This window comes from Rousettus aegyptiacus, unplaced genomic scaffold, assembly GCF_014176215.1.
Source record: "Rousettus aegyptiacus isolate mRouAeg1 unplaced genomic scaffold, mRouAeg1.p scaffold_m13_p_13, whole genome shotgun sequence".
NCBI lineage: Eukaryota > Metazoa > Chordata > Mammalia > Chiroptera > Pteropodidae > Rousettus > Rousettus aegyptiacus.
Genome location: NW_023416288.1, coordinates 46,373,772 through 46,399,804, shown reverse-complemented (window position 1 = coordinate 46,399,804; position 26,033 = coordinate 46,373,772). Strand labels below are relative to the sequence as shown.

At 54.4% G+C, this 26,033-nt stretch overlaps 3 protein-coding genes and 1 long non-coding RNA gene across 10 annotated transcripts in view; 2 read left to right on the top strand and 2 right to left on the bottom strand.

Annotated features, from left to right (window-relative positions):
- Positions 1–1,998: 1,998 nt before the first annotated feature.
- Positions 1,999–11,086, bottom strand: DDX56 (DEAD-box helicase 56). Of its 2 annotated transcripts, none has more exons than XM_016147869.2 (14): positions 10,975–11,086; positions 10,737–10,898; positions 9,987–10,147; positions 9,673–9,843; positions 9,461–9,551; positions 8,777–9,021; positions 8,401–8,520; positions 7,817–7,930; positions 7,641–7,735; positions 6,784–6,857; positions 6,616–6,705; positions 6,151–6,256; positions 5,410–5,480; positions 1,999–5,068 (listed from the first exon to the last, which is right to left on the bottom strand). In XM_016147869.2, exons 1-14 carry the CDS (start codon positions 11,032–11,034, stop codon positions 4,994–4,996), a joined length of 1,635 nt encoding a protein of 544 aa, XP_016003355.2. In that variant the 5' UTR covers positions 11,035–11,086; the 3' UTR covers positions 1,999–4,993. The 2 variants fall into 2 exon arrangements, with proteins under 2 accessions (XP_016003355.2, XP_016003356.2); XM_016147870.2 differs by having other exon boundaries at positions 6,616–6,678.
- A 2,276-nt stretch (positions 11,087–13,362) lies between these two features.
- On the bottom strand, positions 13,363–16,350 carry TMED4 (transmembrane p24 trafficking protein 4). Its single transcript, XM_016147871.2, has 5 exons — positions 16,164–16,350; positions 15,944–16,044; positions 15,677–15,802; positions 15,269–15,415; positions 13,363–14,837 (listed from the first exon to the last, which is right to left on the bottom strand). Exons 1-5 carry the CDS (start codon positions 16,288–16,290, stop codon positions 14,688–14,690), a joined length of 651 nt encoding a protein of 216 aa, XP_016003357.1. The 5' UTR covers positions 16,291–16,350; the 3' UTR covers positions 13,363–14,687.
- A 129-nt stretch (positions 16,351–16,479) lies between these two features.
- Positions 16,480–21,425, top strand: LOC118610729. Its single transcript, XR_004953984.1, has 2 exons — positions 16,480–16,924; positions 19,076–21,425. It is a non-coding gene; the product is annotated as an uncharacterized LOC118610729 (long non-coding RNA).
- Positions 21,426–24,070: 2,645 nt separating this feature from the next.
- OGDH (oxoglutarate dehydrogenase) overlaps positions 24,071–26,033 on the top strand; it is a 46,382-nt gene continuing 44,419 nt past the window's right edge. For 4 of the 6 annotated variants that reach the window (XM_036230561.1, XM_036230563.1, XM_036230562.1 and 1 more), the window contains exon 1: positions 24,654–24,741. The gene's annotated coding sequence lies outside the window, so the exon portion shown is untranslated. Of the gene's footprint in view, positions 24,090–24,115; positions 24,135–24,653; positions 24,742–26,033 lie in introns of those variants that run through there. The other 2 variants (XM_036230560.1, XM_036230559.1) reach the window with 2 other exon arrangements.

The following is a 26,033-nucleotide window of genomic DNA, read 5'->3' as shown; positions in this document are numbered from 1 at the left end:
TGTCCATTTTTGCTTTGCATGTTTTGACGACCTGTCAGTAGGCACGTAAATGCTGCACATGCTTGTTTTCCCTGCATTGCGCTGGTTATTAATACATAATGTTCCTCTTCGTCCCTTGAAAACATTCGATTTAAAGTCTGTCTTTTCTGACATTGGCAGCCACCCCGCTACTCCTTCGTAACATCTGCGGAAGGTCTTTTTCCATCCTTCCACTTTCGACCTGCAGGTGTCCCCGGATCTCAATGAGTCCCTTGCAGACAGCATATAGTTGGATCATGTGTTTTAATCCGTTCTGCCAACCTTCACCTTTTGATGCAGCGCTTGCTATTACCCACGCTATCTACGTGCTGAGATCTTTATTCCTCCAGTCGGTGTTGAGGTACCGCCTAGTGTCCTCATTTCACCCTCCAGGACTCCCTTGAGTGTTCCTCGAAGGGCAGGGCCAGTGTTTACAAACTGTTGGTTTCTGTTTATCTGGGAATGTTATGTCTCCCTCACTTTTGAAGGGCAATTTTACCAGATATAGGATTCTTGTTGATAACTTTTTAAAATTTAAGCACTATGATTATAGCAGCCCACTGTATTCTGGTCTCCCAAGTTTCCGATGAGAAAGTTGCTGGCGATGCTTTTGCGAATCCCTTGCACGTGGCCACTTGCTTCTCCGTTGCTGCTTTCAAGATTCTCTTTGGCTTTTTAAGTTAGATTATAACGTTATCTTGTTGTGAGTCTTTTTGAGCTCATCTTACTTGGAATTCATTAAGTTTCTTGGATGTTTATATTCATGTTGCTTACCAGATTTAGGAAGTTTTCGGCCATTACTTCTTCCAATACTCTCTCTGTCTCTTTCTCTCTCTCCTCTCCTCCTGGATTCGCACAGTGCAAAAGTATGGTCACTTAGGCTCCGTTTTTTTCCTTCAATATTTTTCTCTTCCTCAGACTCAGAAAGTTCCATCATCCTATCTTCAAGTTCACTGATTCTTTCTTCTACCTGCTCAAATCTGCTTTCTAATCCCTCTAGTGAACTTTTCGTTTCAGTTAATGTACTTTTCAGCTCCAGAACTTTTTTTTTAAGGTTTCCTATATCTTATTAATATTTCCATTGTGTCCACACAATATTTTTTGACCATCTCCACATTCTCCTTCAGTTCCTTGAGCATTAAGAGTTATTTTAAAGTTTTTGCCTAGTACATCTTTTTCAAAGTGTGTTGATTTTTTTTTCCTTTAAGTAAGCAATGTTTTCCTGTTCGTATACCTTGTGACTTAAAAAATATATATTTTTTTTAACACTGGACATTTGAATCTGATAATAATATAAATCTGGCAATCGGATTCTCTCCCTTCCTCAGGGTTTTCGGTCTTTGTTGTTTTTATTTATTGTGTTGTTGTAGGCTGTCTCTGCGTCAAGGACCAGCCCGAGGTGTGTGTACACCTAAGGTCTTCTCAGCTCTTTTCTGAGCATGTGCAGTCACTTTTGAATTTTCCCTGTATATGAAGCTGTTTTTGAATGTCCTGGTTTTTAATGTCTGGATCCTGAAAGGAGAAACCAATGAAAAATGAAGGCAGTAATCAAAGGTCACTGACCCTTTAGGTCCCCTAGGAGTCACTTGAGCCAAAAGGAGAGGGTCTTGAAATGGACACACCTTTGTCTGCACCTCTGTGAGTAGAAGCAGCATCGGCCCTCAGAGCACAGATCCTTGCTGTTTGGAGGGCAGGGTCCTTCTCGTCACCCTGAAACACGCAGCCCCCACAAGCTGTGTACAAGCTACTCCAAGGTCATGTGTAGGGCTATGTGCCATTTGGCTGGGTGTGGAAGACACAGATCCTACTGTGTAAGAGTTAAGATTAACCAAAATTAACCCCAATTTACACACAGAGAAAAAGGCACCCAGCCTCACCTAGGGATCAGGAAGGCTTCCTTCCTAGAGGAGGTGGTACCCCCAAAAGTTCTACACTCTAAGGTTGCCAAATTCAGCAAATAGGAAGCAGGACACCAGCTAATTTGTTTCAGATAACAGATAACTTTTAGTGCGTGTATACGACACATTGGTTGGGATGTACTTATGCTGAAAAGTTGGGCCCCTCGTCACAGCACCTCACAGATGACTGGGAAGGGGGAAAAGCGCTGAAGCCAGCTCACACCACGGGCTCCAGGTACGGGACCCCAGACCTGAGCCCCCTCTCGCTCTGCCACCGAGCCAGGTGGCACCGGGCTGACGGCTTCCCGCTCTCAGCCTGTTTCCCAGGCTATAATGTGAGATGGGGGTGTGGACATTAAGGCTCACTGCTCAAATCATGCTCTGGGCTAGCGGCACCGGCCTCCCTGAGGGCGGCTGCTGGGAACGAGGCCTAACCCCGCCGGGTGAGACCTCATTCTGAGAAGCCACTGTGACTTGGGGGTGTGGCAATTTGAGGGGCCTGTGTACAGAGCCGAGTGTGGGAGTTCACCCCTACAGGACACTTGGAGGGGAACTTTGCCCCACTGAGAGAGGAGGCTCCAAGAGGCCAAGTCACCTCCCTCGAGGCCACAGAGACAGCTTTCAGGGCGTGACTGAACACCCCCAATGTGCCCGACCCCTAGCTCAGCCTTGGCCATGCTCTGCGTGCCTGCTGGGTTTGTGGGCAGATGTGTGGGTACAGACAAGTGAGCCTGGTGGTGTTCTGGAAGTGTGTGTGTGTGTGTGTAGGGGGGTTCTGCCCAGCACGGCGCCTGGCGCCGCGGGAAGGAAGCTGGGCCGGGGCCCGTCCCTGTCTGGGCAATGGCTTCTTTTCCCTGTAAAAGTGGCTGTGACTGACGCAAGTGACTCACAGCCCCGGCCATGGGGCAAGGTGTCTGAAAGTTCCCTTCTGCAGAGAAGAGGACGACATCTGGCAGGTCACCTCCCTGCATGATTCTGACCCAATCGCCACTCCTTTCCAGAGACAGTGCTCCTGGAGACCAAAGTCCCAAGGCCAACCAGTTCCCCAAAAGCTGAGTCACTGATCCTCAGCCACGGGGCACAGAATTAGCTGGAATGCGGAGCACACCTGAACTGTCTCACGCTCTGGGTCCAGAGGTTTCCGGGGACAATCTGTTCCCCCATCTGTTACCACTGCGGCTACACAGCCATCTGGTCGGGGCACCCCCTGCTTACCCACTGCCGGCACCTGACTGCGGCCTGTCGTTTTTCACTCATACTGTGTTGTTTCCAAAAACAAGTCAGTGCTTCGGCCTTTGCCTGCTTCGGTGACCATTCTTTCCACCCTCCAGAACCTCCATGTTCCCGTCACGACTGCTACTCCCACGGCCCCGTACATCTCACTTTCAGCCAGAGAGGGCCTGGGTAACCCTCCCAGCACCCTGGACAGCCCTGAAAGGTGACTTGTGGCACTGCCCCCAGCCCAGTGCCTGCACGTGGCAGACACTGCAGGTGTGGGACAGGGGATGCTCTGTGGGCTCTGGGAGGCCGAGTGCACTGAGGACCTGATTCTTGAGCCCCGAAGTGCCTGGCACGCAGGCCATGCCTGCCCTTCCCCTGGCCTGGTGCTCGGCGCCCCACCCACACAGGGCGAGCACAGGCCAGGCGGGGCAGCTGTGCCGGCGCCGTGGAGATGATGGTCGCTGCACTCCACTGGCCTCCTGCCGAGTCCCGGCCGTCAGCCTGGAACCGAGAGCTTATCTGCTGCTCAGTCGGCTGAGTGACAGCCCGCAGACCCCCACTTGAACCACAGGCCCAGGGGCCGGCCATGGGCACACTGGCGGCCCTGTCCAGTCTTGGTGTGGGCGTGCTCGTTCAGGGGAGAGCCTGAGCGCGGGCTGGGTGAGTCCACCCTCAGGAGACCTGTTTCCCCGATGGGAATGGGCTGTGGGGCCTGGGTGGGCGTCTGGGCCCCTGCACCCCACCCTCTGCACACGCAGGGTGCGAGAAGGGCGAACACGCTTTAGGGGCTGGAATGGCAGCTGCCCGGCCAGGGGAGGGCCCCCATGGTGCCAACCACTCCTTGGGCACTGGGGCAGGCCTGAGCAGCCATCCAGACCCCGACCAGCCACGCTGAGAGTGCTGAGCCTCGGCTCCCATAGGACAGGTGCCAGCCCATGGCCGCCAGGCCTCACCGGGCCCCAGGCAGGGAAACAGCCCAGAACAGAATCCCTTTGGGAAGGACCATCCTGGGAGGCCCCGAGTACCCACCTCCTGCACCTGGGCAAGCTTCCTTGAGCCATGGTCCCAGTGGTGGCAGGGCCCGAGCCAGGACAGTCAGTGCAAGTTTGCTCCGCCACCTGAGGGCCAGGACGACCCCTCCCGTGCTCCTCACTCGGGGGTAGCAACCGCTTTCCCAGCATGTCTGGGTGTGGCAGCCTGGCGGCCACGGGGGCCCAACACAGCCCCGGCCCGTGTGCAGGTGCCTCCACCTGAACGGCACCTCCCCCGCCAGCCTCGCTCCCTGCAGACCCCCAGACAGGACGGCTCAGGATGCCCCCCAGACCAACCATGTCCCAAAGCCGCCCGGGGCCCAGGCTGCAGCCATGAGCAGACAGCTTGTGCCGGCGCCAAGGTCAACTTTTCTGTCCGAAACTGCACCTGGGGCTTCCGTCCGACTCCCCACTCGCCCGCCGGGGCCGGGTCTCCCCCCAGCAGCCTGGCTTGTCCCAAGCAGGCAGTGGTGCCAGAACTAGTGAGCAGTCAAGGGCAGTCGGCACAGCCCCGTCTCCAGACGGCGCGAAGCTGGGGGCCGGCCGGCGGGAATCCTCTCGTGTCAGGCCCCTGCCGAGCAGAGCAGAGGAACGCGTGTGTGCACCGGGTCCGGCCGACTGCAGGCCCAGGGCACCGGCGGGCGGGCGCGGCCCGCGTGGGCCCGGAAGTGGCTGCTGGGGACGGCCGCTTCCAACACACGGGAGGCACAGCTGCGCGGCTGCAGTCTTTATTCCGTGGCTGAGGCACGAACCGCCGCCTAGCCGGGCCTGGACCCGGAGGCCAGTGCGTATGGAGCAGGGGGCCGGGAGGGGCCGGGGAGGTGGTCAGGAGGGCTCTGCGGGCCCGTGCCGCTCGCCTCTGTGCCTGAAGCTGCGCAGGGGGTTCCGCGCCTTCGCCTTCTGTGGGACAGAGCTGTGGGTCAGATGTGGGAGGCAGTGCCACTTGGCAGGGCCCTGCCACCCACAAGCCAAGGACAGCAGCCGCCGTGTCACCGCAGAGGGCAGCCTGGAGGACGTGGAGGGCGGTGGGGACAGCAAAGCGGCCCTCTCACGCCCTGGAAGACACGTGCGGGGGATGACGTCGTCCCCGCCTCCGCGAGTGTGAACGGCCGCCAGAAAGGCTGGGGCCGGCTGCCGGGGCCACCCTCCTCCCCGGCAAGAGCAAGTCACGTGCACACCGCAGTGACAATGCAACAAGGTGCGGGGCGACCTGCATCTGTCACCAAGGCTGGGGCACGTACCGTGGCCTTCTTAAAGGACAGCTTCTTCCGCTTCTTATGAGGGGAGACGAGGCCTCGAAGGGCAGGAGGCACTGGAAGAGACACGTGGCCTCAGCGGCCGCACCAGGAGCAAGCCCCCTCCCACCCGGCCCCGGGCCACTCTCTGGGGCCACGTCAAAACACCTGCGACCACACAACTGTCTGTCAGTGCACAGAATGGCCATCCCCAAGGATGACAGAATGGCGACTTCCACTGTCTAAATCGCTCCTTCTTTGTGTTTAAGTTTTTTGCGATAATCACATAACAGAAAAAAACAAAAGCTTTTTAAAGAAATGCTTCTACAAGAGAAATAAACCTACGCGTGACGTTCCCCCCGTGCCTACTGCCGCGAGCTCACCCCGGCCGGCAGCCTGTCGCGCGCCTCCCTCCACTGTCAGGCTCCCCTGCCACTTCGCTGGGTCCAGTGACCGCCCACGGCCTCCGCCCTCAGGGCTGCCTGCTCTGACACAGCACGGGACCTAGTCTGGTCCGCCACACAGGTCCTAGGGCCTCCAACAACGAGGTCCTAGTCCCTCAGCCACAGGCCACTGGCAAGCGACTTCTCGTGTGACCAAGGTGGGCCCCGCCCCGCTCCAGCCCAGAGGGCAGCATCTGAGGGCCGCGCCGGGCGGATGTGTGCGCCTGCGCGCTGCTGCCGCCCGGTCGCCACGGTCCTGTCTGTGGCACAGCGCCGAGGACCCAGGGCCCGCGGGCGCGCTCACCCAGGTAGTCGGGCACGTGGCCCAGGTGCGGCTTCACCACGGCAGGGTGCAGGGGCAGGTCGTGCCGCAGTAGCTGCAGGTCCCGGGGGTTGTCTTCGAAGTATGTCTGGCAGGAAAAGGTGAGTAGAGCGGGAGCCCCCCCTCGTAACATCACAAGGGTTTGTGACACAGGGGGCTCGCATCTCACACCGTAAATGGCTGAGGCTGCCCACTGCCTTTGTCCTGTTCCCCCTCCCCTCCCCGAGGCAGCGGCTGACATGGATCACTTCCGCTCACGTCCATACAAGCTCCCTGTTCACAGGGCACCACCGTCGCTCAGCGCTGTCCTAGACTGTCCCCTCCCTGTGGTGAAGGCTCAGGTCTTCCCACCTCTAGGATAACGATGCTGCGAGGAATGTGTGACATGCCCGTTTGGATGCTGCCCCCCCCCCCCAGCGAGGCCAGGCCAGCTCGCGCCCACCTCACCTTGAGCCTCTCCGAGTGCAGGAGCTCCTCCTTGATCTCCTTCAACCTCGCTTCACGAATGCCCTGTTTAGTCACAGAGCGCATGGCATCCTGGGGACACCAAGGTCAGGATGCTGGGGACGCTCTGGCCCCGGCCCCTCTCCCAGCGCCCGCCCGGGGTCTGCTCACCCTGCAGCGGTAGCGGAAGCCCTCGATCTCCTCCATGCGGAACTGGTAGGGGAGCAGGGTGGGGGTGCCGCTGTCTGTGTGGAAGGCGGCAGTGAGGACGACCCCCCGCACATGCGGCTGGGACCCCTGGCTCCATCCCTGCCACGTGCAGATGCAGCGAGAAACCTGGGTCTTGAGGACAGGCCTGACAGGCACTCTAGGATGCTGTGGCCTGGGCAGCCCACTGTCTCCACATCCTGGGTGCCCGTCACATTGCCAGGACCAGCCCACCACCCAGTCTCCTACCCTATGGCCACCCCTGACAACAGCCATAGAACGACAGGAGCACCTAGCAGTAAGCCACTGTCTCAGCACTGTCACAGCAGCATACTGGGTCACCTGACATCCCCAACACACAGACTTTGAGCGCTGGCTTCTCCTGTTTCAGGGCAGAAAGCCAGGCAGAGACACTGAGGCTGAGCTCAATGCCACACGGTGGACACCTCGGGCAGGAGGCCCCAGAGGACTGCAATCAGACCCTCGAGGTGGCGGGCAGCCCAGCCCGCCCCTCCCCCCATCCTCTCTTGGCACCTGGCTGCCCCACTACAGCATCACCTCCCAGAGAGCCTCCCAGCAGGCCCCACTGAGATGCCACCAGCCCTTCCCCGTCACCCAAACCCCCTTCCCCTCCCCGACTTTTGCCCCCCAGGGCAGGAGGAAGCAGTGCCTGTCGCCAGAGCGGGATGGGGATGGAGCAAGGGACGCGGTGGCACAGTGGGGCGAGTGGGTGGGTGGCTGCTGGTCACACTAGTGTCCCTGTTGTCAGCATCGCCCCTGGGTCTCAGATAGTGTGGGCAAAACCTGGCCCTGGATCCTACCTCCGCCGAGAAGCTCCTCGATCTTGCCCAGGTGTGGCAGCTCCGTGGGCAGCACGAAGGTCAAGACTATGCCTGGGTTGTTGGCACGTGCTGTCCTGCAAGGAGAGACAGCCTAGCCTATCTCTGCAGTGTGCCCCTATCCAGGTGCCCGGCCTGCCACGCCCCAGCCCTCTTACCTGCCGGCTCGATGGATGTAGGCCTCGGGGCTGGGGGGCAGGTCAAAGTTGAGCACGGCACACACGTGGTGGAAGTCTATGCCCCGGGCCACCCCTGCCTCCGGGTCAGAACCCCTGCAAGGAACAGTCCACGGCAGGCTCGCCCCTGTTCTCCCCGCGCGGGTATGCTCACGCTTACCCAAGCAGCAAGCTCCCCAGAGCCCAGCATGGAGCCAGCCACTGCACCTGCGGCCGGCCCACCCTTGCCCTGCCCTCCACCCTGGGGTAACAGCGACCTGACTGCCCCGCGGGGTGGTCCAAGACCCACGTAGAGAATGGGGGCTCTCTTTCCCCCACAGAACTAGCCCCCCACCAGTCACGGCTGCAAACCCAATGCAGCCAGGCCATCCGCCCTCAAGGACAGGGTGCCAGCGACGCAGGTGGCCTTGCCCGTGGAGCCGCCCACGGACCAAGTGCCTGTGCACTTCACTCCCTTCGCCAGACCCAGGAGCCGAGTGCGGCTGCGTGGGCTACCCGAGCAGCCAGGCCTGGCTCCCCACTCGGGCCCTCCAGAGCAAGCTGGCAGGACAGACACGCGGACTCACCTGTCCCCCTTGTGCCCTTTGCCTCGGCGCTTCCCTCTGACCGAGGCCCCCAGGACTTCGGCGTCAGTTGCTATGACACAGTCGTAGAGGCCTTGGTTGAACTGTGAGATGATGTGGCACCTGTAACCCAAGAGGGGAGGGTCGGCCCCCAGAGCAAGCTGGAGGCTGCTCTCCCACCCCCGTCTTCTGTTCTGACTTCTCCCTCTTCTCAAATGCTCCTCTACTTAATCTCTGTGTCTCAACCCCCTCCGTTGAGATGGACTGACAGCAGGTATCTCGGTGTCGCGAGAGTCAGAGTATCAGCCAAGCCCAGAGCCTGGCCTGTAAGCACTTAGGAAACGGGGGTCTCCCCTTCCCGCCCTGCGGCCGGGCGCACCTGGAGCGCAGGGGGAGCTCCCCGTTGAGCACGCAGGTGGGGATGCTGAACTGCTCCAGGAAGAGGCGCAGCCGGTAGCTGCGCTCCAGGGTGTTGACGAAGAGCAGGGCCTTGCCCCGGATCAGCGCCAGCTTGAGCAGGGCGAACAGCAACAGAAACTTGTCTTCCTCGGTGGCGCAAACCACCTGGAACTGCTGCAGCTGCTCTGGCCCCGGCAGCTGGGACTCCTGCAACTTGAGGGTGACCTGGGGAGGACAGGCCTACAGTCAGGAAAGCGGGGACGACAGAAACGCCACTGGCTCACCAACCACAGTGCGGACGCATCAGGCAGGGCGCGTGGGTCCCCTCCGGTGAGTGTGAGAGGTCAGAGCACCTAACTGTGGTGGCGCACGGAGGACGAAAACTACACGCAAGCCTTCCCGCCCCCGGGCTCGCTGCTCTGGCCTGCAGAGGCATACCTCTAGGGGATATCTGGCTGTACACAATGACTTTTAGTTTTCGGGGCGGTGGTGTGTGTGTGTCTGTGTGTGAAGACTACAGGCTTCCAGTACTTCGGGACCAGTAATGGTAAACCAGCAATGACTGCTCTCCCCAAATATCGACAGGCTCCTTTGAGATGGGAGGATCAAGTCCTTTGAGTGTCACATGTTAGCGGTGGCCGCAGATGCTTCATGGGGCGCTTACCGGGTTATGTAGCACCAGCTCCTTTAGGGCTTGTACATCCTCATTAAAAGTGGCTGACATCAGAAAAGCCTGATAAATCCGGGGCAAGTGACTAAAACAAAACAGAGCCTGTCACACTTGAGCTCCAGAGCCTCTCTCTGTGGCCGCTGGAATTCTGGCCACTGGCTCCAAGCCCGGTGTCTACTCACAACCCCCATACACCTCCTCCTCACCAGAGAAGACTCTTGAGCTCTTCCTCAAAGCCAAAGGAAAAGAGAAGATCAGCCTCATCCATCACCAGCAGCTCCAGGGAGTCTCGCAGTCTCAAGCTATCTTGCTGCAAGTGGTTTAATACGCGGGAGGGGGTCCCCACCACTATATCGGGCTTCTCCATCAGCACAGCTCTGCAGGTGGGCAACACCTCAGTATTGGGGAGAAGGTAGTGGCTGGGAAATCACCCCGGACCAGCCCTTTCTTGCTGCACACAAACCCAAACCCACATCTCTGAGCAGCTTCATTCCCCTACAGCCCTGTTGATTTCACCCACCTCTGAGAGGCTGAGTCTTCAGCAGCTGACACATTGGCCACCCGGATGTCTCGGGCACAGTAGGCAGCCAGTTGCTGGATCATGGACTGGGCCTGCCGTGCCAGCTCCTTGGTGGGCACGAGGACGACGCCCCTCACAGCCTGCTCTACCACAGGGCCTGTCTGCAAAGGCATGGTTGAAGACTTCAGCCAGCCAGTCCGTGTTGCCGTGGCCACCTGATGCTTTCTCCGACTCTTCCAGGCCACCTGACGCAACTGTTGTGACTTCAACATAACTTAACTACGTTCTGGTCAACTCCTCACTCACGTCTAGCCACCTCAGAGTGCACAACAACATGTTCTTTCCCAGGCACAGCTCCTCAAGAATAACTCACTTCAGGTCATGATTTACTTAAAATACACCACCAGTCAGGGCACTGAAGTTTCACAAGTCTTATGAGTAGCAGGGAGAGAAGTGCCAACTCTTCACAGCATTAAGAAAAGAAAGCCATTTCCTCAAGATTACACAAAGAATTGTGCTAGCGGGGCCGGGACTAGGACCCGGGTAACCTGAATTCTAGCCTTGAACGGCTGCCACGACAGCACCAGGTTCTCTGGGGCCGGCCCTCGCACGTAACAAACAATAAAAAGCGAGGTCCTTGGGAAAGACTGGGGGCGGGACGACGACAAATCGGCTTTCCAAGAGTGCACGACGGGCACTCAGACGCCTGCATCCCCCTTCCCGGACTTTGGGGCCCCTCTCGCGACCCACCGTCTTCCTGTGGAGCAGCAGCTGCAACATCGGAATGGCATAAGCGGCCGTTTTCCCCGAGCCAGTGCGGGCCCGGGCCAGGAGGTCCTTCCCCTCCAGGGCCAGTGGGATGGCCTTTTCCTGGATCAGCGTGGGCCGCGACCAGCCCAGGTCGGCGACGGCCTAGCAGAGATGAGGGGAGGCTCAGATGGCCGCCTCCCCACCCCCACGCCCGCCGGCTCCTCAGCCCGCCCGGTACCTGCAGGAGCCGGGGATCGAGCCCCATGTGTTCGAAGCCCAGCACCTCCGGGTCCGCCATGCTGGAGCGCTGTAGTGACAGCGCGCACGCGCGGCTGAAAGAGCGAGCAACGGGTGGGCGGGTCAAAGCAACAACCAATCAACGCCGGAGGACCCATCACCCGCCCGGAAGTGCCGGGGCATTGGCTTCCGGTCTCTCGGTGGGGCTTGGCGGCTGCGGCTGCGCTGAGGAACTCGGTCTCCGGGCGGAAGCGGCTAGGGGTCGGCGTGTTGGCTGTGGCACTGCGAGTCCCATCCCGTTCCCAGACGCTGCCTCCCAGCGCCATGCTGGGCTAGGGTTACCGGCGGCGGAGCTGCGTGGACGCGGGGGTGGTTCCTCCGTGCCAGCTTCCGCCACCAACCCGGGCCGGACAGCTCGCACACAGTTGCGGGCTTATAGCTTTACCTCCCTCAGTGCTTCCTTGAGCAGTTCCGCCTTCATCATTATGCCCAAACTGGCTGTGGGGTCCGCGGGCCCCTAAGTAAATAGGCAAACGGCCTGAGTCCAGCGCCCTCGCCTCCCCTGCTGCATCTGGGGGTCGCTGTCGGACCCATGTGTAAGCACTCTTTACCTACTGTGCCCCGGGAATATGCTCCAGCGCTGTATTGCCTGGAACAGTGGTCAAACGTAAGAATCTGAGTGAGGACAATAGCTTTGAGAGTAGAAAGCAAGTGGCTATGGGTGTCCCAGCATACGGTAGAGGCCACCGAGACAGGCTGGGCTAAGGTTCAGGGCCACAAGAACTGGACTACAGGACTGGGTTGGAAGAATGAGCAGCATTGAGAGAAAGCTGAAGGCAGGTGGGTCTGGAGTTTCCACACCTGGCTGCCCGTCTGGTACCTGCACGGTTTAGGTAAAAGGATTTATTTTTATAAAGTTCCCACCTGGGTTAGTTTTCTATCACTGCTGCAACAAATTACCCTAAACTTAATGGCTTAAAATAACAAATTTATTACGATGGTTCTGTAGGCCATAAGTCTGACAAGGTCTCACTGGGTTGAAGTCAAGCTGTCGGTAAGGCTGTGTCCCCTTCTGGAGGCTCCGGAGGGACAACTGGTGCCTTGCTTTTCCCAGCATGGCCCCCTTCTTCCAACTTCAGAGCCAGCAATGGTGGATTGAGTCTTCACATCACATCCTTGCAACTTTCCTCATTCACCTTTAAAGAACCTTGTGATAACACTGAACACACCGGATGATCCAGGATAACCTTGGTTTTAAAATCAGATGATAGCACCCTTAATTCCTCTTTGCCATGTTAGGGAACATTGGCAGGTTCCAGGGATTAGGGATGGCCATCAGTGGAAGGTCATCATCCTGCCACCAAAACACTCGGAACACAAAGCTGCTTAATCAGACAACCTGCGTGTTGCTCAGGACCCTGCTGGGGAGCTTCCCAGCTGGCCTTTCACATCTGCTCTGGCCTGGGCGCAGGATGAATGCTGGAGGGGAAGCTCTGGCTGCTCGGGGTGAGAACAACAGTTCGTGCACCACAGCTCAAGTGAGGCACTGACTGAAAGACAGGGATGGGGACGGCCCCCCGCAAGAGCCAGAGACCAGGCTGGGACGTCAGGGCGTTAGTAGGATGGCTCCTGCGACCCTTTTTCTTTTTGTGGTGAGGCAGCAGAAGGCTGTGTGGTAAGAATGTTACATGGTCTAAGAATTTCAGAAAGAAAATTGGGATAGTATGGGGTGAAGAGGGAAGTCACTGGAATTCCGAGCATGCAGGCAAACTTTTTAGAAAACTTTCCTAGGCTGTGATATACCTTAATACCACATGCACCATGGAAGCCTCCTCCCCACCGCCAGCAGGGGTCGTCCCACCCCCTGGCCACAGCTCTTCCCCCTGCCCTGTCAGTGCAGTGTAATGCACTACTGTTTGTCCTCACTCTGTTCCCCTACCTATCAAGAACTCACAAGACAAAAAACCCAGGGCACACTGACCCACCAGCACGATTGAGATGCACTTAACCGTGTCCACTGTTGGACAGACCTGTTGAAGCCAGCCCCAGCTCTTATCTGTGGTTCCCTGTCCTCCCACAGCCCAGGCTCCAGCCTCTGCTCTACTGGCTGGATTTCTAGTGACAGCCACAGGGCAGACACCATGACACGTCACACTCTCTCAAAGACTCAGGTTAGAGGCCCACACAGCCAACTAGATCCAAGGCCACCTGATTTTCCCTATTAACTGTAACATGAATAAAACTGAAAACTATTTAAAGTAACCAAAGAATTTTGGGAATGTCAATTACAGCATTCTCCCTAACAGTTAACATGGCCATCCAGAATTAGAAATATGAGGAATATGTAGCTTTTGAAAAAGACTTACGAAAAAATTTAAATGACAAAACCTTTAAATCTAAATTGCATATATTTTTACAAGTAGAAACGTGCACATATGCGGAATGGTATAGGATATAGAGAAAAACATAAAGGAAAAACTTAGCTGTGACAATAAAGCCATGAAATAAACATCAAGAATGGGCAGCTAACGGCCCTGTTTCGTACAGCAGCAGGGTCGAGAGAGGTGTACTTGTCTCTCTGCACTCGATTTTGGGAGTAAGACACGGGTACTCAGCCTCCTCACACGATCCCTTGCTCAGGGGGTCTACTGGCTTGGCCTCTGAATGGCTGAGCAACCACCCTGTCCACCCACATTCCCAGAGACTTGCTTGGCCAAGCCCTAGCACCATGAGCCCACACGCTGTGGCCCCCCCGGGTCAGCTGCTGAAGCAAGCCAGGCCAGCGGCCTCTCCTCCGCCACCACTGTGCCCCCTCTGTGCCCCTCTCTGGCCCCAGGTTTTCATCTCAAGCACAGCTACTGCAATAGGTTTTATTTCACTGGAAAAATCTGTATAAAGAACCAACCCTGGTTCCCTTGAAGAAAACATTTACCACAGCTTAACTAAAGGTGAAGGGGGGGTGGGGGGAGTGCCCTGCCAGTGCCAGCTCTGTCGTTACCCTGAGGCCCTGTGGGATGGAGGCACAGGTGTCCCAGCGGTCTCCTTAGCCCTCTGCTAAGGCCTTGAGAGCAGCTGGGGCGTCTGCTGTGCGGCCCGCTGAAATCCTGAGCTGCTGCGGAAGTCACCAGAACTGGGAGCAGACAGAGTGTGAGGTGGCTGCACTGTTGTTCCCAGCTAGTCACAAACAGGCAGTCACACTTCAACTAGGAAGGAAAATATATAATTTATCAAAAAATACTTCTAATACATAGAAAAACATTTCCATCCTCTAGGGCCTCTGGCCCTTATTTACATTCAGAAAGCCACTAAGGGAACCCAGGACCAACCGGGAGCAGTGAGGTGGGGCCTCCTCGGGGGGACATTTCCATCACTGCTGTGTGAGCAAACGAGGACAGAACTTACAGGAGTTGGAGGGATTTTTCCTTTGCTCATTTTGTGATGGGATGAAGGGGACTCACTGGAGGCGAAAGAAGCAAGGCCTAGTCCAGGGTCGGTTCCGACTGTGCACAAACCCCAAGACACCTGTGAAAGCTTGGACCAATGTCCTGCATCCAGTGTTAGTGGGTGGCCGATCTGGATGCTTTGCTGCCATGAAACCAATGTGGCTTAAATCCTTTTTCCATTTTTTCCCCTCACAACCCAGGTGGATAAGGTATTGGGCGGAGAAAGTACCAAATAATTGAGGTGAGAGAGAAGGGTCATACGGAGAGAACACTACACCAGCTTCTTGGCCTCAAAGAAACTCTTGAGATGACGCATCTGCCAGATGCCAGTGAGGATGAGAATGACGGTCTGCGCGATGGACCACCACAGGACCCTCTGGTTGGTGCTCTCACTGGTCAGCCGGAAGCGCTCTTCTCGGTACTGCGTGGGACAATGGACCCAGGATTAAACGCGCAGGGGAAAACGGTCCTGGCTGTTGTGAGGCCCCCACCCCACCCCGAGCGATGACTCAGCTGCAGGACCCACGCCTCTGCACTGCTCTCTGCACTGCCCCTGATGTCCCTAGGGGTGCCCTGCGAGAGTGCCATGCTGCCCCTCCGCGAGCATCTCCGCCAGGACGAAATCACGCTCCCACCACTTCAAGCAAGAGCCAGAGGGACACAGGCGAGGGCCGGACTGTGAGCCGTCTGACCTGCTCTTCACGCTATGCAGCTCACAGACAGGTACGTGGACTGACGCCCTCCCGTCCGCTCTCTGAAGAGCTCAGCAGGAAGGCCCCAGGCAGACGCCTCAGTACGCGGAGTGGGTATAAAGGTCACCTGCCACGTAGCAGTTCAGCCGTGTGCCCTTACCCTCTGGTAATCCTGCTCCTTCTGGATCTGTTCCACTTGGTCAAGCAGCTGGCGGGCCCGGAGCTGCAGCTCGGTCAACTTGTCCTTGGCAGCAATCTCAGGGTAGTTGTTGGCATGCTCCCCGACCTGGATATCTAGGTGCACACGCTAGAAGGACACGGGGTTGGAGCCCCAAAGCCACAAGGTCAGAAACTCTCTGAGGTTACAGTGTCTGAGTGATGAGGCCTCCCACTGTCTGCTCCAAACTATGGCACCCGCTCCTGTCTCAGGCTGTGGGACGAAGGCAACATCTCCCTAAACTATGACTATGGCATAAAGGCCATAAAGTGTCACAAACGGTGACAGGGATAAATCAAAACTTTGGAACCAAGTGAGAATCCAACTCGCAGCCCAAGAAAGTCCTCTTACCAGTCTGCCGCCAGCGAAGAGCGCCATCCTGGTAGAGTTGGAGTGCAGGCAGATCTGATGGTCGCCAGGGGTGTGGGAAGTGAAGGTGAAGCGCCCCTCGGAGCCATACTGCCGCGAGAGCACCACCTGCAACACAGCGGCGGGTGAGAGCCCCGGCCGCGCACTCCTCTCGCGGACGGCGCCTGTCCTGCGCGCTCCGCACGCCCACGGGGCCCTGCCGAAGCGCGGCCTGACGCAGTAGGCGATGGCGCCCCGCGGCGGCCCTACCTTGCCTTCGGGGTCCTTCACCTCCACGTGCATGCCCAGGCCGGGGGTCGAGGGCAGGAAGACCTCCTTCTGCTTATCCCACATCTGGGTGCGGTAGTTCCCTGCGGAGCACACAGGGCCGTCACGGCGCGCCGGTCCGCCCGGCTCCCGCAGTCCGGCGGCCGCCGCGGCCGCGTCTGGGGGACGCGCAAGGCCCCGCCCCCCCGCCGCCCCGCCTAACCGATGACCATGGTCTCGTCGGGGATTTCCTCGATGAAGCAGCGCTTCTCGGTCTCGCCGATGTGGAAGTAGAGCCCCCGGGCGCCCGCCGCGCACAGCGCGAGCAGCAGCAACGCCGGCCGCCGCATCGCCGGTGGTCACTCGGCCCCGACACCTGCCGTCGCGCGCCCTCCGGCGCCTGCGCCCCGCTCCCTGGCGACGCAGCACGACGGGCGCAGAGCGCGTGCGCGGCGACGTCCGCCCCGCCCCCCCTCCCCGCCCCGCGCCGCCCGCCCCGCCCCCCGCGCCGCCCGCGCCGCCCCCCGGGCGGACGCCGGCCAGCGCGAGCCTGCGCCGCGCTCCCCGGCTTGCGGTGTGCGCGGCTCGGCCGTGGCCCGTCCCCGAGGCGCGGGGACCCCGTACGTCCGGGGTCACTGCTCCCTGCGGCGCGGAGAGCGGAGGCGGTGATTTTCTGACCCCCGGGAGGGCGGAAGGCGGCGGCGGGGCCGCTAGGCTGCGGTCCGAGGTGCCGCGAGGAGAGGCCGGAGGCCGGCGAGGTTGGGCGTCGTTCTCGCTCTCTGAGCGCAGGTTCGGGTCCTTTGCTGGCGCGCAGTGCCGAGCAGCTCGAACCCGGGTCGCGGCTCCGGTGGGCTCGGGGGGAGCACCGGGCCCAGTCCTTTATGTCCACTACACCGACTAGAAGTTTCTGCTTGGGCTCCTGGGAAGCGCTGGCCTTGCGCTCGCTCGTGCCGAGGGCCGTGCTTGCGGGACACCGGTCACATGGTAAGAACGGGGACGGAACCGAGACTGCCATCCTCGAGGCATTGAAGAGAAGTCCAAAGGAAGCCGCCCTGAGCAGTAGCAGTTCTGTGGTGGGGACCGAAACCCTTTTTTGGGATTCCTGAGAAGCTGGAAATTTGGGTTTTGGTATGAAATCTCTTGATTTCTAAATATTAGTGTTAGGCTCAACTTTTGTCGCTTGGCATAGATCTCTGGCCATACTCAGCAGTCAGGCACTTGGGCAGTTTGCTCTGTCTACATCCAGAGGGGGACAGTCTCTATTCAGTCTAAGTGACTTGCCCTGTTGTTGCCCCCAGCCCCACTCCCGCAAGTTGCCGGCACTGGGCTCCCTTCTTTGCTGGGACAAACTGGGGAAAACTCAGGCTGGGTCCTGGTCGCACCGTTTGTTCTGGCGGGACAGAGGAGGGTGGAAACTACACCGGAAGGCTGCCCACTGGCCTGGGGTTAGGGCAAAGGACGGCTTAAGTCTTGTTCTTATGTTTTATTAAGAGAGTTTGCAATCACGTAAAAGTAGGACAGTTACTGTAAACTTCCATATATTCATCATCCAGATTCAACAACTTCTGGTTTTATTTATCCCTTTCTTCATTTTTTTCTTGTAGTGTATTATAGAAAATCGGATAACCTATCATTTCATCCATAAATACTTCAGTGTATCTAACAGATAAGGACTTTTAAAATACCATTATCACACCCAACAGAATTAAAAATAATTCTTTAATGTCATCTAATACTTAGCATCTGTTCAGTTTCCCCCATTGTCCCCGAAACTTTAGAGACCGTTTAGTCAGGATTCAAAGTGCACTTACTGCGTTGACACATCTGAATCTCTCAACGTGAAGCACTCCCCTCCCCTCCCCTCTCTGCTGAGGACATGCTATCTACTTGTTGAGAATTTTCCATTCTGGATTTGGCTGCTTGTATCTTCCTGTCATTTAACACGTTTTTCTGTCTCTGGTATATCTTGTAAACAAATCTAGAGCCAGGGAGGATTTACAGTAAACCAAAATGTGTTTTAATTCCATTATAATCCTTTTTTTAATGTTCAAATTGTTTCATAAAAGTGTTTCTTGTGTTCTTTTGACACAATTCTAGTAGTCTTAAGGGGCTTCTGCTTTTCCATTTTGTACATTTCCTGCTCTAGACACATTTACCCAAGGAATCCTAATTCGCTTTAGTGGGAAATGGTATTTGTGTTTCTAATTTTGTATTTTTTTTTTCCCTTAAAAAAGACCCTGAGATTTGTCCATATTGACAGGTAATATTAAGGAGATTTCCCACAGCGGAAAATGTGCGTTCAGTAACCTTAATTCCTGTGCACCAAAACGTCCCCTCGAAGGTGAGGGGGCAATTTCTGGCACATTTACCTATGTCAGCCACCCTTTTGATGAGTCACCCAATACCTGCAGAGCAGCCACTGCCACAGGGTGTGCTACACCCTAGGACTGCAGTGGTGAGCGACAGAGGCAAATCCCTTGAGAGACTTAATGCCAATGAACTATACATTTAAAAAATAGATACACGGAGAAAAGGAGGCCACCTGAATAGAGGCTGAGTAGAGGCAGACACTGCAGTGATGCGGCCTCAAGCCAGGAAACGCCTGGAGCCACCAGAAACTGTTAGGGTTGGGCAATGAAATGTCCCCTAGTCTCTGGAGGGATCACAATCAGCTGGCACTCTGATTCGGACTTCTGACCTCTCCGGTGGTGTGTGGACACACTTCTGTGGTTTTTAATGTGTCATGCAGCCACAGGAAACCGGTACAGTGTCTGGTTAGAGGCAGGGTGGGGTATAATAGAGTGGCCGAGGGACCGCTCACTGAGAAGGTGCCATGTGAGAGAGGCCCTTTCTTCAGGTTACACAGCTACCCAAAGGGAAAGAGTCCCAAGGCTGGGCTGTGTCTGGTGATTTGCGGAAGGTCATGGAGGCTGGTCACAGGGCAGGTGGGCCTTAGGTCCCTTAACGACCTCGGCAAACGAGTGGGCCTTTTGAGTAAGGAATGACTTGATCAGACTGATTTAAAGATGATCCTGTCCCGGCTGAAGATGGTCACTGTAAAACATGAGGATCAGCAATGGGTAGAATGTTTTTGTAAATAATATTCAACCAGAATCAGGTATTTTGTCCTTGCAGTTTACAGGAAATTGAGAAATTAGAGGATACCATGAAGAAACAATAAGGCAAATCCAGAATATGGGACAACTGGTTTCAACTTTTCAAAAACGAAAAAGGAAGTAAGTGGGGGAAGGGTACTAATTTAAAGGAGAGTAAAGATGCATAATCTCAAATAAGACATGACTCTCGACTGGACCTTGCTGTGGTAGGAGGTCTGCAGAGACTGGCGCTAGTGGTGTCCCCTGCCCTGGTCCACATGCTCTTCTCGCAGAAGGGTGGGACTCATTTCCCTCCACTGGGATCTGGACTGGCCGCGCGGCTCTGGGGCCTGGGCCTTAAGGCTTCCATTTTCACTTGGAAGCCAGTTGACACAGGGTCCAGCACACCCTACTGAGCTGCCCATCACAGTCAGAGGAGCTGCCCCAGGCAATACCAAGGGCACAAAGCCCACCTGTCCCCACCAACTGGAAAAAGGGTGCTCCCTTGGAACTGGCAGAGAAAGGTTTCCAGGATCGAATGCTAGGTTTAAAAGTAAGGTGCAGGAGAGTACACAGTCAGCTATCTTTGTACTTGCATGAGAAACACTGGAAGACTGCGTAAGACACAGCAGGTTACTTACAGGTAATGTGAATATTCAGCCAATATGCAGCAGTGTGACTACACTGGTTAAAACACAGTGATTCTTCTGTCCTAGCGGGCAAATGGCCACTCTCTGAACCCTGAATTCTCTCCCCCTCTGTTCTCACGGTTGACACTGGGTTGCCTCATGAGCCAGCAAATGCAGAGTTATTCCTGGCAGGCCAACAGATAATGAGGTACAAAGGAGACTTTGCAAACTAGACCTTTTAACATCTTTATTTTGGAACCATGTGACTGTTACCTACTTAAAATAAAAATTTAAAGAAGCATTACCACTATCTGTATTATAGTACTGGTCTATGGATTTTAAACCATTAATTGCTGTTTTGTTGGCTTACCCCAAAATGCCCGCTCCATGACAGTATAGGTCCTGCCTGTCTGTTATGTTCACCTCTGTGTCCCCATTACCAAGAACCAAATTGGTATGACTATCTGGTCAGTGAACACAGATGTATACTTTGCTGAAAAAGGATATTGAGCAAAAGCCATGGGATGCAGTGAGGGCAGTGCTTGGGAAAATTTCTAGTCGTAAATGTCTCCAGTTAAAAAGATACCACATCAAATCAATAAACTCAAAGCTAGCAGATGAAAGGAACTTACAAAAATTAGAGATAAAACAACAGAAAAGCAAGTCAATGAAAGTAAAAGTTGGTTTTCTGAAAAGATCATCAAAATTGACAAGCCTTTGGCTAGACTGACAAAAAGACATAAATTGCTAAAATCAGAAATGGAAGAATGCTATTGACCCTACAGAAATAAAAATGATAAGAAGATACTATTAACATTTACACGCCAATGAATCAGATAACTTAGATGAAATGGACAAATTCCTAGAAACACAGAAATAACCCAAACAATAAAAACCAAACTTGGTATGGAATGAACGGCTTCCCCAGTGTGTTCCACCAAACATTTGAAGAATTAACACCAACCCTACTTCAGCTCTTCCAACAAACTGAAGAGGGGACACTTCCTAACTCACTCTGTGAGGCCAGCATTAAACTGACACTAAAGCCAGACAAAAACATCACAAGAAAAGGAAATTAGACCAATATCCCTTATAAATATAGATGCAAATGTCCTCAACAAAATACCAGTAAATCACACCCAACAGCATATTTAGAGGATTATCATGACTGAGTGGGATTATTCCCATGAATGCAAACATGCTTCAACATAAGAAAATCAGCATAATGCACATTAACTGAACACACAAGAAAAAAACACAATTACCTCAATTGATGGAGAAAAGGCACTTAGAACCCAGCACCCTTTAATCATCAAAAACCTCAGAAAATTAGGAATAGAAAGGAACTTCCTCAACACAATCAAGGACATCTATGAAAATCCCATAGCAAACAGACTGGATGGATGGTGAAAAGCTGAAAAGTTTTCCTAAGGTCAGGAAGAAGATGAGGGCGCCCTTCTCACCACTCCTATTCAACATTGTACTGCAGGTTCTAACCAGAGCGATTAGGCAAGGGGGAAAAAAAAACTTGCCCTGTATATAGATGACACGATATCATATACAAAAAATCCCAAAGAATCCAAAAGCTATTAGAGCTAATAAATGAATTTGGTGAAGTTGCTGGGCACAAGACCAATACATGACAAACAAAAGAGAAAATTACGCGAGCAATTCCACTTACAAATGCATCCGAAAAACAAAACAAAACCTAGGAATAATTTCACCAAGGTAAAAGACTTGCACACGTAAAACTATAAAACATTGCTTAAAGATATTAAAGAAGATATAAATAAATGGAAACACACCTCATGTTCATGGACTGGAAGACGATATTGTTAAGATGCAAATACTACCCAAAGCGATCTATAGATTCAGTGAAATTCCTATCGAAACTCCTAGAGCCTTTATAAACTATATAAATGTCTAACCAATAATTTTTTTTAAAAAAAGGGAAAAATTCCTAGAGCCTTTTTTTTTTGTAAAAGTGGAAAAGCCAAACCTTAATTTATCTGAAATTGCAAGGGGATCCATATAGCCAAAACAACCCTGGAAAAGAAAAAGTTGGAGAACTCACACATAGTTCTCAATTTCAAACTTACTACAAAGCTTCAGTAATCAAAACGGTATAGTACTGGCATAAAGCTAGCATACAGACCAATGGAATAGAATTGAGATTCCAGAAATAAACCCAATACAGTCAACTTATTTTCAAAAAGGGTGCCAAGTCTATTCAATGCAAAAAGAATCACCACCTCTTTGGGACAGCTGGAGTTCCACATGCAAAAAGATGACGCTGGACCCCTACCGCACATCATATACAAAAATAAACTCCAAATAGATAAACAATCTAAATATAAGTTAAAACCATAAAACTCAGAAGAAACAGAGAGGTAAATCTTTATTATCTCAGATTTGGCAATGGAATCTTAGATATGACATGAGCAATATTAGGAAAAAACATGGATCAAATGGACATCAAAATTAACGATTTCTGTTTATCAAAGGACACTGTAAAGAAAGTGAAAAGACAACCTAAAAAATGGGGGGAAATATTTGCAAATCATTTAAGGATTCCTCCAATTCAACAACAAAACAACCCAATTCAAAAAAGACAAAGACTTTTTTCCAAAGAAGATATATAAATGGCCAATAAGCAAATGAAAGATTCTTGACATCATTAGTCATTAAGGAAATGCAGATCAAGACCGATATGAGTTCACCTCACACCTACTAGGATGTCTTCAATAAAGTTTTTAAAAGAAAATAAGTATTGAGGAGGATGCGGAGAAATCGGAACCCTTGTGCATTGCTGGTGGGAATGCAAAATGGTGTGGGAAAGGGTTTAGCACTTCTTCAAAAAGCCAGACACAGAATTACTATATGACCCACCTACTCTACTCCTAGGTTTTATAAAAAGAATTATAAATAAGTACTCAACGGATACTTGTAAACCAACGATTATTGTAGCATTATTCAAAATAGCCAAAAGGTGGAAATGACCTAAAGCTCTGTCAACTGAAGAATGGATAGAAGGTGCAGAAAATCCATACAATGGGTCTGTTCAGCCATAAAAAGAACTTCTCCCAGGTGCTACAACACAAACCTTGAAAATATTATGCTAAGTAAAATAATACACATAAAAGGACAAATACTGGATGAATTCACTTGAACAAGGTACCCAGAGTTTTCAAATTTATAGAAATGAAGTATACTGGAGGTCACCAAAGGAGAGGGGAGAGGCATGGGAAGTTGCTGCTTCACACGTAGCTTGTTTGGAGTGGTGAAACGTTTCGGAAAAGGTGGTGAGAGCTGTACAACACTGTGACTGTGATTCATGCCACTAAATTGTACACTTTAAAAAGACAAAATTTTTCTTCTATATATTTTACCACACAAAAAAGGAAAAAAACATACCGAGGTTGTTCCTTCAGCTTCTCCCACTCTACAGATCTTTCTCCCACATCAGCCCAATTTGGTTCTTAAAAGCATGTATATGGTACGCTCCTTAGAAAAACAGAAACAAAAAGTGCCTCTAACTTTGCCTTTCATTTAATTTAGAAATCATTCTAAGCCTATAGTGCACCAGTGAGTGTGCTGGCTGGAAAATTACTGCTCGGCTATCACCATGGGAACATAGGCTATCACCCATGGGAACATTTTAACAATAAGCTTTCTGCTTCTGTACCCCTGCCCCCCGCTTGCATAACCAACCTGTGGGTCGACAGTTAGTAAAAAGAAGAAAAATAGACTTGTGTGTTCAAACGGAATGAAGAACGAGGTTTAAGGCTTAGAAACCCTGTACCTCTACATTTTGGGGCTGCTTAATTTGGGGTTTGCATACCCCTGGCAGACCTAGCTGGGTGAATAAAGTGTGTTTCCTGTAACGACTGGTTTCTCGTGGTTCGTGTGTCTATCCGGGGCTGGCGGCTACATGAGTGGGGGGCACGGTCTGAATTCCAGCCCAGTTACTCGTGTCCTCTATGCAACTACCAGTCAGTCAGGTGTCTGCCCTGGACGCCCCTTATCCTCTGCTGTGGCAACGGCACAGGCCTCCTCTTCCAGTTGGTGGGGCACACAACAGCTCAGGGCAGCACTTCCCTAATGTCAGTCATTCGGATGCCACCTTTCCATACTAAATCTAGGTAACTTAGTCTTTAAGTGGAACTAGTTATTACGAAGAAAACCATCATTACTGTCAAGAGGAAAACCAGTATCGCTTGCCGTAAAACATCAACGATAAACTGTCACAAATCAGGAAGACAAAGCAGTTTAAGTTCCAGCTTTCTACCACTGCGCACCGGAAGTCTGAGGTCTGATTTATTAAAAAGGGAAAGAAGAAAAGTGGAGTTGAAGACACATGAACATGAACTGAGACTTTCCCTGGCCGGAGTGCGACCGCAGAACTGCAAAGGGCTAAGTTTCTAAGTATGTGACTGACGACAATTTACCGTATTTCGTCAATTTTGAGAGGTATTTTTTTTCATTTTGAAATAGGGCTGCATGTTATGATGAACGAGGTGTCCTAGGAACCGCATGTTCTTTTCTTTCTCAGCAGTAAAAATAACGTCTTAAAGTGAGTGCCGAGCGCACCGGGTGAAGCGGCGCGATACGCCGGCGGCAGGCCTCGGCGTCCCACAGCGATGCCGCTGCCGGGCTGGGACACCCGGTGCCGCCACGGCTCCGCGCACGCCGGGACGCGCCGGGGCCCCCCGCGTCCCGCTCTGCCGCCCACGGCGGCGGCGTCGCGGGCGCGCGCCGCTGACCGAGGCCGCTTTCCGTCCGGCGCTCCCTCGGGGGCCTCCCGACAGCCACCTGCAGGACGCCCCGCAGGCCCCGCGCAGACGCCCTCGGCGGACCCGGCGCGCCGCGCGCCGCCAGGGTCGCCCTCTGGGCCGCAGGCCCCGCGCCCGCGCGGGGGCGGCGCGGTTCTGTGACGTCACGGCCCCGCCCACGCGCGCGGGAGCCTCCCCCGGGGCGGGGCTGCGTGCTGACGCCACACGCCGGGGCGGGACCGAGAGTTTGGTGCCCCGGAGTGGGGTGTCGGCGCCTCAGTCGGGTGGAGCTGAGCCGGAGACAGGTAAGCGCGCGCTGCCGCCGTCCCGGCTCGGAATGGAGGCTCCGCTCCCATCGGGAAGGGGACGGGAGTCTCGGCAGAGGGCGAAGCCGCCGCGGTCTCGTTGTCGCCGACCCCGCGGTGACAGGGAGTGAAGCAGGATGGAGTGGAACTGACCGGGGGAGGTGGGCGGGACGGGGGGCTGACGGGCGGGCATGGCAGCCAATGGCGCGGCGGGCGTCGCCTGGCGGGCGGAGATTGGCGGGCGCGGGTGCGCGCGGAGGTCGCGCGGGGCGCTGCGCGGCGCACCATTGGCTGTGGCGGGCGGGGGGCGGGCCGTGCGGCGGATGTGAGGAAAGGGGTGCCGCCGCCGGGGTGACCCCCAAGGTCGAGGAAGCGTCACGTGGGAGCCACTCAGCCGCGTCCTCTGCGCGCCCGGACCCGCTGGCGGACGGCGCGCCCTTGAAGCGGCTGCCGGCTTTGGGCTCCGGGCCCCGCATGCCAGAACACAGTGCGGGGTCGGCTCCTTCGTGCGCCGTCCCTGCGCTCCTGGGGCGACGCCTTTGAGCGGGTTACGGTGCAGCACCCCACGTGCTTCGCGCACCACCGCGCTCAGTACAGATTGTACTCAGTACCCCACCCGTCCTTCTCCCTGCTCCTCGGGGTGATGCCCTCGGTGAGCGGATTACCCCACGAGCACCCCACAACCAGCACATAATCGGTACCCCAGCCGTCCTCCCAGTGCGCTCCTGGGATGACGCTGTTGATGAGCGGATGACCCCGCAGCACTCCACCGTCCTCTTCGTTCTCACTCTTCGGGACCTCTCATAGCCCGTCCGAGATGAAGTGCGCTTCTTGGAGGAAGACAGTATTCGCTGCTTCGCAAACTTCCCTGACCGTAAGGGCAAGTCGTGTACCCAGGTTTGGTGTGAACTCAGTAGCTGAGCAGGCAAGGACAGAGAAGATGACGCAGGCTTAAGTGCGAACTCTATTCCTGTTTCTCCCGTCTTCATTGTCGGGTTCTGTGCCTCAAGGCGGGACCGGGCACCTGAGCAGCTTTGGGATGAGTTCTGGGAGATGTAGCATTGTTTGCGCTGTGACACACCACAGTTTTGCGCAGACCTGCCCCGTATGAAAATACGCAATACTATTTCAGCTTTGCAGACTAGCTGAGGAATAAAACTTAGAAAGGTGGAGAAAGATTGGAGTGTCTTTTTCTTTTTCTTTCTTTTTTTTTTTTTTTTGCCTATAGCAGCACCTGGTCTTCCTAGGTGGTCTCCCATGCAAGTATTAACCAGGCTCGACCCTGCTTAGTT